Genomic DNA, 18,343 nt, shown 5'->3' with positions numbered 1-18,343 from the left:
CACTCTTACCAGGGACTTGTCAGCTTTTCATGATAACAGAAGACAAAATCACCAGCACTTCAATGTACAAGGTTCTCGCTTTAGTGTAAAAGCACAGTCACAAAATGTTTGTAAAGCCAATGTTTTGGGGCCGAGCAGGGTCTCTTTCCCAAAGCAACATAGTGATGACTCACTCAGCTGTCCAATTTCTAATGTTAGCACAAAGCACACACAATAAAGTAGGGGAAGCTGAGCTGCCGAGAGAATGACTTGATTGACTTCAGTAAAATTTGAGGATGAATTGTTCCACAGTGCCTTCAGCTACAAGAGTCCATGATGGATGGAAGCTCATTTATTGCTTACTATATTATACATAATGAGCCCAATTTATTAAAGTTCTCCAAGACTGGAGAAAATAGACTATCATAGGAGAACCTGGGTGTTAAAGCAAACCTGGAATGGATTTCTTAAAAATCAGTTGTTATTATTTGGCAAATGGTTTCCATTCTGGACCAGAACCATTACAGTTGTGTTGGATCAGCCAGGTTCTCTTATGATAGTCTATCTTCATTCTTGGAGAGCTTTAATACATCAATCCCAATATACTTACACGTTATACTGTGCATATTCTGTAAATACTTGCTTATCTGCAACCCGGCCACAGCTTCACTTTTTAGCAACAACACTGCAGTGCTTTGAAGTTATTATGATGTGTAAGATATGTTTGAATATATTATAAAAAGCACAGCATTAAATATTACACGGAATATTAGTTATATATATAATATATAATATATATATAATATATATATAATATATATATATATTAATATAGTTTCATTTATAAACAATGGTCTAATCAAATGGTCTATTAAATCAGTACACACACTATATCACCTAGGGATTGTTATAACATTAAAACATTTGTGAATGTGGAGCCCAGAATCTTGTCACTCACCCTGAGGCCAGAGCTTATAATAAGAATCAGGAATTCACAATGTATACAGTACAGTTATTTTAATTCTCCCCATAGGGACAAGATACTTTAGACCTACATACTGATACAGAAGAAAACAAAAACACCTTACCTTTGTTTTAATGATAGAGATATAATAAAGATGTTCTATTTGTATTATTATTGCAAAATCAATATGGAACAGATTCCCCCAAACAGGATGGGTGTAGCCCCGTAGCCCCATAGCGACATCTGTAATATTTGCCTACAAGATAGAAACATAACCATCAGCTACAGGGGCTAAAATTCAGATAGGTGCCATAAGAGCTGTAATTTTGTGCACAGCCATTTGAATTACTCTTTTTAATGCGTATTAATATATATACGTGTGTACAATATCTTTGAACGATCGTGACGTTATCTGTATGTACAGGATCGGTGCTATATGATCGTTCGCAGATATCGTGCAGGATCGTTCCTCGTTCGTTTACAAACGATAATAATTGGAAGTGTGTACGCAGCTTAAGACTCATTTTTGCCTTTTCATTACTAAATGCTATTATCTTCTATGGAATAAACTGCAGAATCTAGGGGGAATTGATAGGGGAATAATTGATAAATATGCACCTTGGGGTTGCATTACTTTTTAGCAGGCCAAGCAAAAATAATATGCTTTGTAGCAGTGTAAAACTTTACAAACATCATTATTTATCAAACATGCCATTGCCATCTTAAATGGAAACTTCCAGTCATGAAATGTTTTATGCATTCAGATATCTAACAAGTCCTTTTCTTCTCCAGAGAAATGTAAGTGTTTGATTGATTTACTGCTAAGCTTCTGTTATACAATACAATGATAATGTTTTTTAAGGAGTTTTTGCAAGCAGTGTCTCTATACATTAGGTCAATTATCACTGTAAACAGATTGTTTAGGAAATAGCCATGCCTGGTTCCTGATTTTCTCAATATATAGCATAGTATTGAGTGAAGCCATTTAGGTCAACGTGCTGTCCATAGACTCAATGAACAAAATGCAATTAGCTTTGTAGCTGGCACTTAACGCTACATTGCCATTACACAATATGGAAATCAATAGTGCAGATCAACACACGAGGCTAAACGGTTATGCAAGGTATTGATCTTAAGAGTGTATATGCAACGTAATGTTTCATAATGAAATTGTTTTCAGTTTACAAAGAAGCCAGTTATTTTTGCAGAGTTTAAAGCACAACTTATCCCAGAGTATACTGACCTGGTCCCCTGTTCTGTTGCGGTCACCACCATTTTCCTTCTCTTCCTCATTCCAAACTTAGGCCATCTTGATTGGCGGGCCAGGATGAAGTAACTGGTGCACAGAAGTTGTTTTAGTCCTGGCACCCACAGAAGAAACACGGATTGGCCAGTTATCCCGGCAACCAACGTTGAGCTGCACATTCATCTCAATAGTTCCTTTGCTATAAAGCTTGGATTCACTGGCCAAGAGCAAGGTGACTTGCTTGTATTTACTTAAAGCAGTCCTATCACCAACATTTTTACTTTACATAAAAGGCTCGACAATCCTTTTATGTAAGGTAAAAATTATCTTTTTTTTTATTTGTTTAAAACCCCTTTTTTTAAAAATGAAGCTTTTTCACTCCACGTTTTTAACAACTGAATGAGAGCCCAGATCCTCCTAAGATACCCAAATCACTCATCCGAGGAGGTTTTTTGGCTGCTCCTTCTGTGCATGTCTGTTTTCGGGCATGTGCAAAAGGGTTTGGGCCTACATGGGGCGCATGCGCAGTGAGATTGGCACACTCTTTTTTTTTTTTTTTTTTCCATATACATCAGGCTATGTGACCTGGTCCCGCGCCTGTGCAGTGTGAGATTGGGTGATGTAGCCAGAAGAAAACGAGAAGACAGACGAAGACGGTGGTGCCTGGCACTTCCTCCGCACCACAGCGAAGGATGATTTCAGGATTGCGATGGACATTATCTGCCAGGAATTTGAAAGTTCTCCCTATGTTTGCATGGGTTACCTCTGGCACTCCAGATACCTTCCACATCTCAAAAACATGCAGTTTGGGTATTTGGCTTCCCCAATTAAAAAAAAACAAAAATAAAACTGCCCTTAGACTGTATTAATGACATATGACTATGGTAGGGACATTAGATTGTGAGATCACTGCGAGACAGTTAGTGATTTGACTTTAGACTTTGTAAATCCCTACATAATATGTTGGTTCTATATAAATACTGGATAATAATAATAATGTTTCCAATATGTATTTAGCCATTTGTCTGCAATTCTATATCTGAATTTTCAGATCCAAGTAATAGGCAGGCATGAATCCTCTTTAAAATCTAGGCAGTAAAATGAGTGTCTGCATTATACGTTCCTTATCGTCATTTATCATTGATCATGACAATATTAAGAAAAACCTTTTCTTTTACTTATAATAATTCCCTCTTTTCCAGATGAAGAAATTTGCCCATGCAAACATCCTCGTGGGGATGAAGCATTATTACGATGACTTGGATTTCAAGAACATAATGGATTTTGTACAGGAAAAGGTTGGTGCATATTGGTAGTCGTGATCTTATATGTCATGTTCGTGATCGTAAATTTTGTAAAGTGGGACAGGGACAGGGACATTTATTAAGAAAATTAGCGAGACGTTTAGGATCCCGTTTTTTTAAAAACTGGTGGTTAAATCTAGGATTGCCTTTTTTTCTGATTGACACTTTCAAAACGTCACATTTATGGGAGTGATTTGTTTTTCTATTTTGGTAATTGGTCGCCATTTTGTGACTACTCTACAGCATCACATTTTCTATCCTTATCAAGTGGCAGTGAGCACCCATAGACTTAGGATCCTTTCAGACCCATGGTATCCAATCACATTACTAGCAGCTCCCATCTGCATAGTAGACTGCTGCAGTGCGCCCGGTAGTAACAACCTCTTCAGGCATGACTGCGCATTCAAAAGTGTCAGACTTCTGCAAATGCATGCTAGAAAAGGTTCCAAAAGAAAAAATTATGCAGTGGGGTTACCCCCACATTGTAAGGGCCCTTTCAGACTTGTGGTGTCTGCCTTGCAATCTACCGTAGCCATGTGCTAAAAAAAAGGGTCCCATCTTTTTCTTATTCACTTGAATAGAAGAGGTTGGGTCCACAGCTGAGCCTGCGGCAGGATGATGTTGCTCACCGGGGGTCCTAAATGGGCCCCCTACAGTGGTAGCAATCAGTCTGCTTATAAAATATGAAGAAACCGGCAAGCTTTCTCATTATTATTGAAAGTCTATTTTTTTGGCTTGGGACTGGAAACTTAATCCAAATTGTCTTCTAAGCCTTTCTTAAGCAATTTTAAAGCAGTTTTAGACATATGCCTTTTCAAAACATACACAATGCTCAAAAACGGCTACTATGGTGATTATCTAAATGTTTACTAAATCCCACAAGCAGCCCAGCACTTGAAATTGGATGCTTAGGTGCAGTAAGTGTATGACAAATTCCAATCTCAAATCTGACTTCTTCTATTTAGTAATGCCTTGCTTTGCAACACCACTGACAAATGTCAGTTACGTTGACAGGTAAAGAAAGAATATAGCTGCCCCCTGCCACTGATCGGGGACAGGTGAGTATCACAGGTTTAGTTCCTCTTTAATAACCAGTTGACTTCTGTATTGACTTTGGAATTATTTAAGCTACAGTTATTTATTAAAGCTTCAGCCAGCCATAGAAGAACATCATCCCTAGGTTCTGCTGTGATCAAATTGACCATTATCGGTATTTTTTTAGACCTGCTGGGTACACAGAGGACAGAGAGTGAGATGATTGACACAGGAGAACATGTTGCTAAGGTGCTAAGATTGTGACCCCATACACAAATGCAGCAAAATGACACTTGTAGAAGATAAAACTGGTTGCACAGAGAAAAATATGTCTAAGATCCCTGTAGTAGGTCAATACAGAAAGTTTATAGTTTAGGTCAGGGGTCCCCAACCACTGGGACCCAAACTGGTACCAGGCCATGCCTAATCCGGTTGCAGAAGGACCTGTTTCCTTTCTCCTGACACTTTTTTTGGTCAATCTTGTAATGCAGCAGATATTTCCTGCAGCGAAAAATAAAGTCAACAAGGATTGCTGCAACCTGGTTCCTCCTCCAATTCATCCATCCCCCCGGACCTTTCACCAGGAATGTTTTTTCCTGGAAAATTTTCCCCCTGACCCAAATCCTCGCTCTTAGAAACATTTTTTTGCTTGATACTAGTCTGTGGTGTAAAAAAGCTTGTGGTCTACTGGCATTGGTGATACTCTGATGGCTTAGATCCCTTCGTTCAGCTTTATAAATGCTGAAATCATTCTGAAACCCACATCTTATACCTACAGTTACAAGAAGGAGCAGTGAAATTTGAATATTCAAGAAAACTTTTTCTTGTTTTTCACACACCTGAGACTTTTATAAGAGGTTAGGCTATATAGTAATAGTTTAAAGAAATGCTGTTGGGGTAATTGACTCTGAGATAGAAGTCATGCACAATTTTTTACAAGAAGCAATAAAATACAACTATTATTAAAATCATTTTTCCTGATCCACGTAAATAGTTGTGATTCTTCTTTGTATTTATCAGAGATATATCTGAGCTGGAGTGTTGTTGGGCGTATGGACTAGTAGAAGAAGTCCAGATCTACTTGTCATTTAGTGAAGTCGAAATTCCATTTGAGACCTTGTAACTGTGTATAGGTTTGAGTTTCAGAACCATTTAAAAAATCTATAAACTCTTACTGTGAGTGCTGCACAATTTAATGGTTCCTAATGTGTTCCTGTATGTGCAAGTTAAAATTTCACACTGATCTAACCTGGCTGGAATTCAAGGCAGCTTCCCTCTACTAAATAATGTGCACCTACCTCTATAGCCAAGGGTCTCTTGAACAAATATGAATGGCCTTTGCACAACTTTCAGAAACATTAATTTACCAGGGATGGCAGCTATAAATCGTAATTTCCTTATAATGCATTCCTAGCGTGGAGCCAAATCCAGGAAATCCATTCATTGTGTCACAAGGTTCCGGCTGTCAGATTAATACTGCTTGTTATGGCATTTCTTGTACTTTATTCAAATACTTGTGTTAGGTGATCCATCTGGCCAGGCGGTTCATTTATTTCAGGCTGTGGCATTGGATAATTATTCTGTGATCTGCGGTAAAAATAGTAAGCATGTAATGGGCTGGAAAGGTTGAATGTGTATATTAAAGCAATGGTGGGTTATTCACGTTGGCTGTGCTATTTCTATGCAGTATTAGACTTCAAATGAATGGCATGTCATCCAGAAATTATAGTCAGGCTTCTATATAATGTCAGGATCTTGCTGGAGGTATAAAGAAACAAAGCCATTCCCTAATGATTTAATCAGAGCCTGTACCTTACATTCTTTAACAAATCTCCTGCTACTACTGACTCATATTGGTGCATCAGTGAGATTCACATTAGGCAGTGTGATCTGTTTTCCCATTTTCTCCAAAGGACGGTGAGGATTTAGGATTTTAAGTGTAAGAACCTCAGTAAAGAGCCTTTGCAATCTAAAAAACTTAAACACCAGCTTCCACCAACACCAAAAAACACACCACTTCTGATACACCAAACAGCATTCTGAGTGGTCTCAAAACACATCTGGAGTAATGGGTCCAAAATTACACATTTTGGCACAAATATGAACACTTTTTTTTAACAAGGCCTGCATACCATCCCTACTGTGAAACACGGAGGTGACTCTCTGCTGATTTGGTGATATGTGAGCTACAACAGCATGGGTCATGAATTATAACTGTCCGGTTCTTTTAGGGGCTCTACAAACGGACCATCAGAGATGAGACAGTAGATCCTAATTAGGAAGGTTTATTGTTGTATTAGAGAAAATCAAATGCTCAGCAGTTAAAGCACAGATATTCTAACTAAAACAAGAAAATACATTGAGTTCAAGCCGTTATCCAATTGGCATTAAGCAAATTTACCTTAATAACTTTTTTGGCACTGAAATGACTGCCCACCATCTTGGATTCCTGTTCAAGCTGGTAATAACCACAAGGGTCTCTTATCAGCCTGTGTTCAGCTTTCAGGGTAATCCCGCTGACTGTTTCTGTTGCAGGTGCTTCTCTCTAAAAAAGCAAACAAAGCAGTAAGTATTCTTCATTTAAGCAGAGTATATTTAATATTCTATATACAGACCCCCTATATCTTTATCACATACCTGAGGGTGAGATAAATGCAAGATATTCATTGTTCCTGAAGCTGTAAACTGGGCACACTTACATTTTCCAACATAAGGATGGCCCGAAGCATGGAGCCAAGATGACCCTCCAGTGGCTGAAGTAAAATAATGAAGGTTGTACATCAGATATTACAACCTCCTGAATTCAACACAATTAAACCATTCTATGAATATCTCAAACATTCAAATAATTGTAGAACTCCAAAGAAACTTTCAGGATTTGGAGGTGTTTTAATACAAAGTATGGGTATTGTACTGTATGAGAATATAAAGAGTCTTGTTCACAAAGATTACAGAGGACTGCAAGACACTGCAAGCCATCCCATTATTGTACCTAAAGGTGGCAATACACGATACTAGGAACTAAGGATATGCAAACTTTTTAACAAATTTTATTTTTAATATTTCTATGGTATGTTTACCCATTACAGTTTCTGTACATGTAAATTCATTTTAGACCAAAGCAATATTTAAAAATAAATCTTTATACTGTCAGTAAAACTATGCATTTTGTTCTATAATTCTCCCATTTCTGGTTTTTGGTTCTGGTTCAAATCATGGCAAAGTTGTTTGCAAACCAGAAATAGCTTTTTTATGCTGCCTATTTTTTAAATGTGTAAAAAAATTTGCTAAAAACAAAACAAAATCAGAAAAATGTTTCTCCCTTTTTTACTTGTGTAAGGCCACTTTTTTTAAATAGAGATTAGGCAGGAGTATGGACCCCGTATCAAGTTGCTGTCTCTGTCCTCATTGGAGAGGTTCACCCCTTTAATTGCATTGTCACCAGAACAAAAAGTCAGGAAAATTCCAATAGTCCAATAAAAGAATTTGCTTTATGTACAGATCCAAGGTCACACCTTTGATTCATGTGTGAATGAAACAGTAACTACAATGAAACCATGTGTTGTTATGTTGCATTTACTCAATAAGACTAGCAGAGTATCTGCAATTGTGATTTTTACCAAGGAGCTGATCATTTTCACAACTGTACCTGGTATGTATGTCACACTTACCTCCTCCTCATTAAAGCATCAGCGCCTCTCTTCTGTGCATGCGGGACCCCAGGCACTCTTTCCCTCCCGCCAGCCAATCGGGAGATAGCCTCTTCATAGCCCTTAGCTATTTAGCTGGTTCAGACACAGGGCTCAGGCCCAGCATTTGTGCAACGTGCCTCCTAGCTGTGCTAAAGTGTTTTCAGCTCCTGTTGTAACCCCTTGTTGTGCAGTCTTCTGTTACCTTGTGTATTTCTTGTATTGCTGTTCCTGTGTTCCCAGTGTCTTTGGTGACTCCCGTATTACTTGTGCCTCTCGTTTCTTCCTGTGTCTCCAGTGACTCCTGTTTCACTCAATCCTCCAGTGTCATCCTATGTTCCCCTATGTCTTCAGTTATCTCTGTGTCACTGGTGTTTATTTCTTGTACTTGACCCCAGGCATTGTTCTGACTTTGCTTGTACGCTGCCTGCCTTGACCTGGCCTTGTTTGACTATTTTCTTGGACAGCAACCTTGTAGCAGTCTGCAGCAGTCTAGGGGTTCTGAAGAAAACTTTACTTGGATTCTGTGCCTTGGCCTTTTTGGGGCTCACTGCACCCTTAAGCAAGCTATAGTGTCCCCTAGAGGTTCTGTCTCTTCTAGCAATTATTTACATTGAAATTTTTTACAGAGCAATTCCCAGATGTCAAAATGACAGCTAGTAACTGCCAGTTATCGTATTAGGTGGAATAGAAGGCATAAAAGAATAGAGAATAGAGGAGATGCATATAAAAACGCCTGTTTGACAATTTATAGGATGTATCTCTTACAAATATGTGAAGCTTTATAGTTTAATGTATAGTTAAAAAAACATTAAAATTACAAAAATGTCATTGATCTGGTTACTCGCGTGCTCTTATAAATGGTCCACATACCATTTCCGCTATATGTGTTTATAACAAATACTAAATTGCACCTTTGTTACCTTTGTATTAAGATACAGAAAGAGCTGCTTTTAGATTCAAAAGAATTTGGAAAAAAAATCTTTGACTAAATGTAAAGAAGCCTAAAATCCTTATGTTATATTTAAGTAATATTTATATAAAGTAAATCAAGGTCTGAATTCTTTGAATTGAGAAACCTGAATTCCATTTATACCCGAGTGTCTCTTTTATATGATTTATATACATATATAAAAAAAATCTATAGCTTTTAAAGCTATAAAAATTACAAAGGAGCTTTGAGCACAATGGCCTCTAGAATTCTAATACAATGCACTGGCGTTTCCTGTTAAATAGAAAAAAAAAATTCTCCATACTGATTGTTCCAGAATAAAGAGGGAAAGCTGAAATCATCTTTCTCCAACAATACTTAAATAGTCCATAGAAAAGGAAAAATAGACACAATTTATTAAAGTTAAACAACCATTAGGACTTGTTTTACAGAATGCATTATATAAAGAATATATTAAAGGCCCGCTAGGGCGAAGAATATTGCAATCTGGTGAATGTACGGGGTTATTACCTCTCATGATAATATTACATTTAGAAATTCATTTTTCATGCCTCTATGTAGATTTCCTCCACATGCAAGCCAAGCTATCCACAAAATGTAAAGTTGCAGGTGTTTGGAAATAACCTTGGTCAGTTATCTTGTATTTGTATTGTTTAAAGTTGAACACAAAAAAAAATACACTGTTACTGTTAGAATAAAACAAACTATTACTTAGCTTATCTCATAGACTTCTCATCTGTGGTACTAGTCCCCCACAGTCTTCTTTCTAAGGGGCTCCATGCTGCAGGTACAGGCAGTAACGTCGTCCTCCGTAATGCAGGACCAGGAGTTGTACATTGTAAGTTAGGACACTGAGGGTCCACCTACAACTCAGAACGTCAGATGGAAGAGGAGCATGCTGGCACCAGTAAAGTCAGGGATAAGAACGTGCTTATGTTTTTTCTAGACTCCAAAAAGGGATTTAGCCCTTGCAGTTTGCTGTAACTGCTTAAGAAAGTGTTATCTAGTCATCCTATTGTATGCCGCTTCCCCACCTCTTAGATTGTAAGCTTTGTGGAGCAGGGTCCTCTCCTCCTCCTATGTCATGTTTGGTGTCTGTCTGTCATTTGCAATCCCTATTTAATGTACAGTGCTGTGTAATATGTTGGCGCTATATAAATTCTGTTTATAACAATAGTTAGAGTTACTCTTAGTTTGTCAGTAACTTACCTGTATTCCATCTTACACTACATGTTCCTCTTCATCTATCACAAATGACAATGCTGCTGTGCGATTTCACTACAGAGTGAAAAGCATTACCTTCTTGTTAAAGAAAGGGACACAGTGGCTCAGAGGTTCTGGCCTTTTCGGTGTTAGGTCCCAGGTTCAAATCTCATCCAGACTATCTGCATAGAGTCTGCTGGTTCTCCCCGTGTTTGCATGGGTTTACTCTGGGTACTCAGGTTTCCTCCCACATTCCAAAAACAAGCAGTTAGGTTAATTGGCTTCCCCGAAAAATCGACCTTAGACGGTGTTAAAAGACAAATGACTATGAAGGTGACATTAGATTGTGAGCCCTTTTACCGAACAGTTAATGACATGGCTATGGACTTTGTACAGCCCTGCATAATATAGTTACATAGTATGTCAGGTTGAAAAAAGACATAAGTCCATTATGTTCAACCATTGGGGAAATAAACATATCCCAGATATAAAACCCTATTGACATAGTTGATCCAGAGGAAGGCAAAAAAACCCTGGTACAATTTGCTCCACATTGGAAAGAAAGTCCTTCCTGATTCCATAAGGCATTCAGATGTTCCCTGGATCAACAGTCACTGTTATATTTACTTTAAACCTTTAATCCCCAGTTATATTCTGTGCCTCTAGAAATCATCCAGCTTTCTCTATAGTATTTGCTGAAACTACTTGCTGAGGGAGCCAATTCCACATTTTCACAGACCTTACAGTGAAGAATCCCTTCCTTATCCGGAGATTAAACTTCCTTTCCTCCAGACACAAAGAGCGCCCCATTGTGCTTTATAATGACGTTAAAGTGAATAATGGGGAAGTAAGTTCTCTATATGGACCAATAATATATTTATACAGGGTGATCATATGCCCCCTTTAACATCTTTTCTCAAGGAAGACAAGATTCAGTTCAGCTAATCTCTTCTCATAGCAGAGAGTTATGTGTCTGCACTATATAAATACTAAATAATAATAAAGTCAAAACTAGGCCCTTTGGACTCATCTGTCCCCAAACAATTTCAGGACACCACAATCTTCTTCCTTCTTCTCTTCCTATCTGCTATCTTCGTCATTTTGTTTGGCCAGGCCGGAATGATGTAACTGTGCAGGAGTTCATTCAGTACTGGCAACCACAGGGGAAGCTGAACCAACACATGTGCAGCTCCGTCATTTTAACAGCTCCAGCCAGTTATCAGGCAGGTAAAAATGGTTATTGCGGAAAGGACGTTGCTTGTCTCTTTCTGCAATAAAGCCCAGCACGATCCCAGATCTTCAAAGTGGAACTATATTTCCGCTTCATTGAGTCTGCCAGAAGTTATGTACTCAGAAAAAAGAAAAATAAATTAGCACTTTATTGTCACACAGCCTATTGGCACCTTGTACCCATTTTTCTTTTTTTTTTGGTCCTTTTAGAAATTAAATTTGTTGATCTGAGATGGTCTCCATTTTACTAGCTTGCCATCTTTTTTAGGCAATGTCACACATAGCAGCCAGTAATCATGTTGTGTCTAATCACTAATGTCAGCTATTCACTGTGATTTTCTTGATATTGATTTATTAGCTCAAATTTCGACAGTAGAACTGAGTAGTGATGCTGTAAGCCTAAAGTGGTGAATAAGGAGCACTGGCTGCAGCCAGAAAGATAGAAAATTGTTGCTAAATTACCCATGTGGCAATGGCCCTGACTCTTAGAAGAATAAAGTTCTGTAACTTTGGTCCCCATTTAAGCCTACCAGGCTTTGAGGCCTCTTTTTTACCTTATTCTTGTTTCAATGGCTGCTACCATTCATGGAATAGGATAAGCTTCTGGACAATGACAAAACATGCCTATGCAAAGTAATTAGACACATCTCTCTTATGCAGTAAATTAAAAGAAAGAATCGCCCCTAGTAATAGTAAACTAGAAACACCCACATCCCAAGGTTCAACATATGGGGAATATTTTTGGCGAAGAAAGATTTGGAAAGCAGGACTTTCAAGGGTTATAGCATTGTTGTGCTTACATGATGTTTGTATATTTTATTTATATTTGCTCCGTGAATCCAAATGTCACTGTGATTCCTGAGGAAGCAAACTTAAGTGTTGCGAAACACGTCAAATGAAGGTTACCTTTTTCTCTCCCCCTTTCTAAAAACCAAGTAAATTGATGGAAATGGTTTTGGGGAAGTATGTAACTATATTTGTGACACTGCTGTACCATTTATGAGCTTTTGTGAACCTTTTATGACTTTTAAATATTATTTGCTATGAGGTGTGTTCTAATTTTTCATATATAATAAAATGTATTGAATTTTATTTTATATAGCCCTTGAAAGTCCCGCTTTCCTAGTATTTCTTCTTCAAAAATATTCCCTATAAGTTGACACATCTATCTAGAATCTTCTCTGGATGCCTATGTGATACTTTGACAATGCAAGAAAGCAATTGGAAGACAAGGAGAAGGCTTTGTGCCCCTAAAATGTTAAGTGTGTGTGAACATAGATCTTCATTTCCGGAACACCGGATAATAGAGCTGCAGGTTTACAATAGAACCTATTGACAAGGGAAGATCTCTTTTTGCTATTTAAAGTGGAACTAAAGTGAAAAAAAAACAATTACATTTATCTTTATTTGCCCAGATTTATCGATCCCCCCTGGAGCTGTTTTCCATATGGTCTTGTGTCATCCTTGTTTCTTGCTTTGTCCAGGTGCGGAGGAAGCAGCAGGGGCCACTATTTTCCTTTTTCTTCTGCCTGCGTCACCCAATCTCACACTGCGCAGGCACAAGCTCGGGTGACGTATGCTTCTGTAGTTAGTTCATGGGTGAGATTGCCATTTTTCTTTTTTCAACGACCCTATAAGTCACGTCTGTGCATGCCCGAGATCGCATCCAAAGTATCTCAGGAGGCTTTGCGCTCCCATTCGGTCTTTACCACTGGAGGCTTTCCCTTTTTTTTTTCTTTTTTTTTTAAGGCATTTAATGAACAAAAAACACTTTTTTCCTTTATATAGAAGGGTGATGGTTATAGGTCCAATTAAATTTATTTCTCAAAAAAAGTAGGATTCCCACATCCATCACTTGGACCTGTTGTTGGGATTAGAGACAAAGTATAAACATATATATATTTTTTTTTTTGTTTGATTACTAAAATAGCAAAAATCTTTTTTTTAGCTTTTAGCTTCTTTTAGCTGTTCTGTGCTTAGTTATCCATAGGTAATGTTAAGCTATTCAAACCTTTTCAAGTTATACTTGTTCCTAAGAAGATTGTTGGTGATGATGACCACCTGGGGGGGAATAGAGACATTGGGCCATGAGGTTCTTCAATTATAAAATGGTTAAGCACCCATGCATTAGTTAGATGAGGCCTATGTCAGACCGGCATTCATTGAATGTTTAGTTAGTTTAAAGTAGGACCAAACCGAAAATTAAAAAAAATCACACTTACCTTTATTCCTGTAGATCCCCTGATCCTGCTGGACTTTTCTTCAATCCGGTCCACGCTGTCCTGTAATTCTTCCTCATCCCAGTGCGGAATAAGCGTCGGGAACCGCCATTTTCAATTTTGTTCTTGCTTCGTCGCCCGATCTCGAGGTGCGAAATCGGGTGACATTGCCCGCTGTAAAAGGGCAAAAAAGATAGCTGATCTCGCCACGCATGCGTGAGATCGGCATCTCTTTCCCGTTAGTGAAGGTAAATGCCCGATTTCTCCCGCCCTTTTTTTCCTCCTGGAATACATGTCTACCCCTCAATAAAGCAGACATGCTGGGACACAATGTAACTAATGCTACTAAAAGGTATTTTCAGATGCTTCTGCATTGACCTCCATGCATGCTGCTCATTGTAATGGAGCCTTTTGTTGTTTAAGTACACTTATCTTTGAAATGAAGCCAGTAGGCTGTATTTGAAATTACAAATCCTTCTCTTTGGACTTTGCTGACTTGTATATACTGTTCAGTCATGAATTTCATTTAGTCCATAGGCTACTAAAGTCATTTTGCTGATGCTGTTATTTTCCACCATCAATCTGACATTCATTTTATTGCCTATAGAGCCTATTTACAGCACAGAACGCCATTATTTTATTCCCTCGATAGGGTTCCAGCAGTAGTCTGTTAATCAATACCATCCATTGCTATTTCTTACCATTGAAGTTTATAGCTGCACATACCATAGCAGCTTAGGATTCTGAATTACTTACAGAGGTCTGGATTTACTGTTCATGAAGTGTAAAATGTTCAAATGTTCCTAAAGAAAATGCTGACTGTCAAATATGGTTCCGGTGATTTGTTGTACATGTATGGATTCTTTATCTAACAGCCCGTGCTCCAGGAAATTATAAATAATTGGTAACTTTCGGGGAAATGTGCAAACATTGCCAAATAAACTGATCCAAGCATCAGTAGATATAGTTGTGGTGTAGAAGTTATAGACATAAATGGTTAACCATGGCTTCTATATCAGTGCTGCTGAGGTTGCCTCTTTATACTAAATTTCTGTCCCCATTCATTTTTCTTCAGTGATGGATGTAAGGCATTTCTCTTATGGGGTTTCCTCATGGTGACAATAGTGCTCCATGGCTGCAAAATGGGTGTTAAAATAGCCATGCAATGGGAGCATATGTGACCAGGACATCAGTGGAGAGACAATGACAACCTTAATAAATGTTTATTTCAATATAAACCTAATGCATAAAATCCCACCTTCTTTTTTAATTCTTGGTTTGGAAGTGAAATCTCCCAAACAGAACACAGCCAGTTACCTAATCATCTCCATCCATGGGGAGCTTTAATAAACCAGGCCCACTATATGCAAAACTAAAAAAGTGCTTCTGTGCATACACACTCAGCTTTGCCTACATGTTAATGTAATACATAGTTTGCTTGGCGTTTGTGATTTTTGAAGTTATTTCCCTATCTTCCATTTTGGCTTTTTATTCACCATTTTACATAAACTTCAATAGAGACTAGGGGCCTGACTTCTTAAAACCTTCCAAGACTGGAAAAGATATACCAGAATAGGAGAACCTGGACCGTGTTCTCCCCAGCCCTTTTTACCTGGGCGGACCACCTGGCGCTTTTCAGTAACCCCTGGGCTGTTTTTGGGTGGTCACTGAAGAGTTGAGTAACAATACAGGGGCCCCCACCTGCCTACAATTTCTTTCCACCCGCCTTAAAAAAAGATCTGCGTTGAAAACTGCTGGGAGATCCTATGATTGGCAGCCCTGTGAGATTTGCTATAGCCATCACTGGAGTGTAAGTATGCAGGTAGAAGGTGCTTTCAAAGATGTTGCAGAAGATCAGCATTACGGAAAATAGATGAATAAATAGGTATTTTAGCAAACTAAATATTAGTCAGTTATGATTTCAATATACTTTAAAGTGGACCCTTAACTTACATCACCTACTATATGTAGGTGAATAATGTACATGTAAAGCATAAAGTTAAAATTATACTTACCTTACCCCCTAATGTCTGCTAGCAGTGCCTAGGCAAAGTAGATGCCACTGCCCTTTTGGGTTGAGTCCTATGGATTGCAGAGCAGGCAAAATATGAATTGGAGTAGCTCCATGCAATATTTCATTTGCCCTGTGTACTAAAGCGCCCAACTTGGTGACCTCACACAGAGTTATGCAAAAGAGAACTTTCTACCACATATAGTAAATTATATACGGGATCTTTAAGGCACATATCATCAAAGCAAGTACATTATGTCTCTGGTAGGAGGTAAATTTTTTTCAATGCAGGCAATCTTTACTGTTTCTCTCTGTGAGTTCTTATCAAAACACATTCTACAAACGGTGTTTACAAATTACCTGGTGTCTTTTGAAAACATCTTTGGATGCCCAGTCCAATCATATCAACTGTTTCATATGCTCTAATGGCTTTGTGGATCTTCTATAGCTAAGGCTGAAGTATAAGAATCCCTGACACATTGAATTACTAATCTAAAATATTTGGTTCTATTCACTATTTTAAAAAGTAGAAATATGTGAACCATTTGAATGGACAAGAAAATCATTTGGAGCAACCTAATGTTTTAAGAAAGTTTCTATGTGGTGTTATATTAGCACTTTGAAGGTTATTGTGGCAAAAAATTCCAAAACACCAAAGGTCCACTTTTTATATTGGGTGGTCACTAGATCCCTTGGTTGTAAAGATCATTTCTCTATTATTTTCTATATAATGTCATTGACATTGACCTAAGGTGTTGAGTGAGAAATAATTATTATTATTATTAAATAGTATTTATATAGCACCAACATAATATGCAGCATTGTACATTAAATTGGGTTAGCAAATGATGGACAGTGACGCAGGAGGAGGAGAGGACCCTGCTTACAAGAGTTGGGGAAAGCAACGCACAATAGGGGGCGGATGTAAAAATCCCAAAAGATCAGTCCAGAAACTTCCATTTACCCAAAAGACAAAAATATGTTTTGGAAGGGTTTATTAAGGGGTGCACAAATATAATAAAGTCAATGGCATTTGTCACTTCCAGGCACTATATATAAATGCATATCATCACTGTCTTGCTGTTTGCATTTTAATAAAACCCAATATCACAGGTATTCAAGTTATCTTCATGATTTCATTCCTAATTGTACATAGCACGCAGCTTCTGCCCACTACAATATCAGCTCACAAGCAGTGGTTACTAATGTGAGCATGTGCTGTTGGTCCATTGTTGGGGTATGCAGCAGGGATCATTTACCTGGTGATTACCATGGGTAGATTACCTTCTGGGACACCAGAAATGGATGGATAATCATTAGAAATTGGGAAAAGATGTGTGGTTTCCACCCATGTGACAAGCCAAAGGTAAAGTATTTGTTGTGCATAAAGAAAAGGTCAGTCAGATGCCTTGTCTTCCTTTGCAGTATCCATGTTCGTTATAACAACCTAAACTGTCTGTTATTTGTTTGTTGGTTATTGCTTGAGCAAGTCCTAGTTTGCATGATCTCACAGACATTGTGCTCTTTACGTTTGTACAGTTTTCCTGCTGTGGAGGAGACGAGTTTAGAGACTGGGAGGTGAATCCATATCACTCGTGTAATGGCACCGGACCTCTTTCTTGTGGAGTCCCATACACGTGCTGCATAGTTGGAAGGGTAAGATAAGAGATTGTATCATTTCGCTGTTTAAAAGTCACTTCTGATATATTAAACCAATATGTTGGTTATTCTGAAATAAATGTTGCAAAATTTAAAATTTCCCTGAGCTAACCGCTAGGAATGTTCATTTTACAATATTTATTTTTCATTTTAAGCCAGCAGTGGACAATGTTGCACAATTGTAGCACCCCAATCTTCAACTGTTCATCAAGGCCACTATTGGCATCAATTTTGTAACTTCTCCATATGTTTGCATGGATGCAATTTCCCCTACCATCCAAAAAATATACTGCAAGATAAGTTGACTTCCACCAAGACTGATCCTATTACGTGTCCTTGTATGTGGCTGAAAGCAATTTTGTTTTTTGTACCTCTAGGGCCGATGTTGATACAAATGATCCATTGTTCTCTGTAAAGCACAGCAGAAATCATGTCAAGGTGATATCATGTATGAAAATGAAATGTGATCTCTTCATATGTGCTTAGACTGCAAAAAATAAAAGGGTTGTCTATTTTTATCTTGTAAAAGTTCTGGTGATAGCTTCACTTTAAGTGATGCTTTACATATCTAATACTGTATTGTAAATTATTTTATGAAATTATATATTATTTGATGTTTTGTTGTACAGTACTTGTTGTTGTCTCAACCTCCCTTGAAGAAGCCACATGGCCAAATGCGTCGGGCACTGAGACTACCCTTTATCATTTATTGATGAACTCTCTCCCACAAAATGACTCACCAATGCAGCAGAACAATGTATAGAAAATTCTGTGTTTTTGTTCTTGCTTATATTTTTTAATGATAAATTAGCAGGGGGACCTCTTCAGCCAGGAACCGAAAAATAATCCATC

The 18,343-nt window shown here is 38.0% G+C and overlaps 1 protein-coding gene across 1 annotated transcript in view; it reads left to right on the top strand.

Annotated features, from left to right (window-relative positions):
• Nucleotides 1-18,343, top strand: part of LOC140324713 (tetraspanin-15-like) — a 104,629-nt gene that overhangs the window by 59,489 nt on the left and 26,797 nt on the right. The window contains exons 4-5 of the mRNA XM_072402791.1: nt 3,392-3,487; nt 17,372-17,488. Of these exons, the coding sequence (XP_072258892.1) occupies nt 3,392-3,487; nt 17,372-17,488 (213 nt within the window). The remainder of the gene's footprint in view (nt 1-3,391; nt 3,488-17,371; nt 17,489-18,343) is intronic.

This window comes from Pyxicephalus adspersus, chromosome 2 (assembly GCF_032062135.1).
Source record: "Pyxicephalus adspersus chromosome 2, UCB_Pads_2.0, whole genome shotgun sequence".
NCBI classification, from domain to species: Eukaryota; Metazoa; Chordata; class Amphibia; order Anura; family Pyxicephalidae; genus Pyxicephalus; species Pyxicephalus adspersus.
The sequence above is the reverse complement of the archived record's forward strand: the minus strand, read 5'-3'. Positions and strand labels throughout refer to the sequence as shown.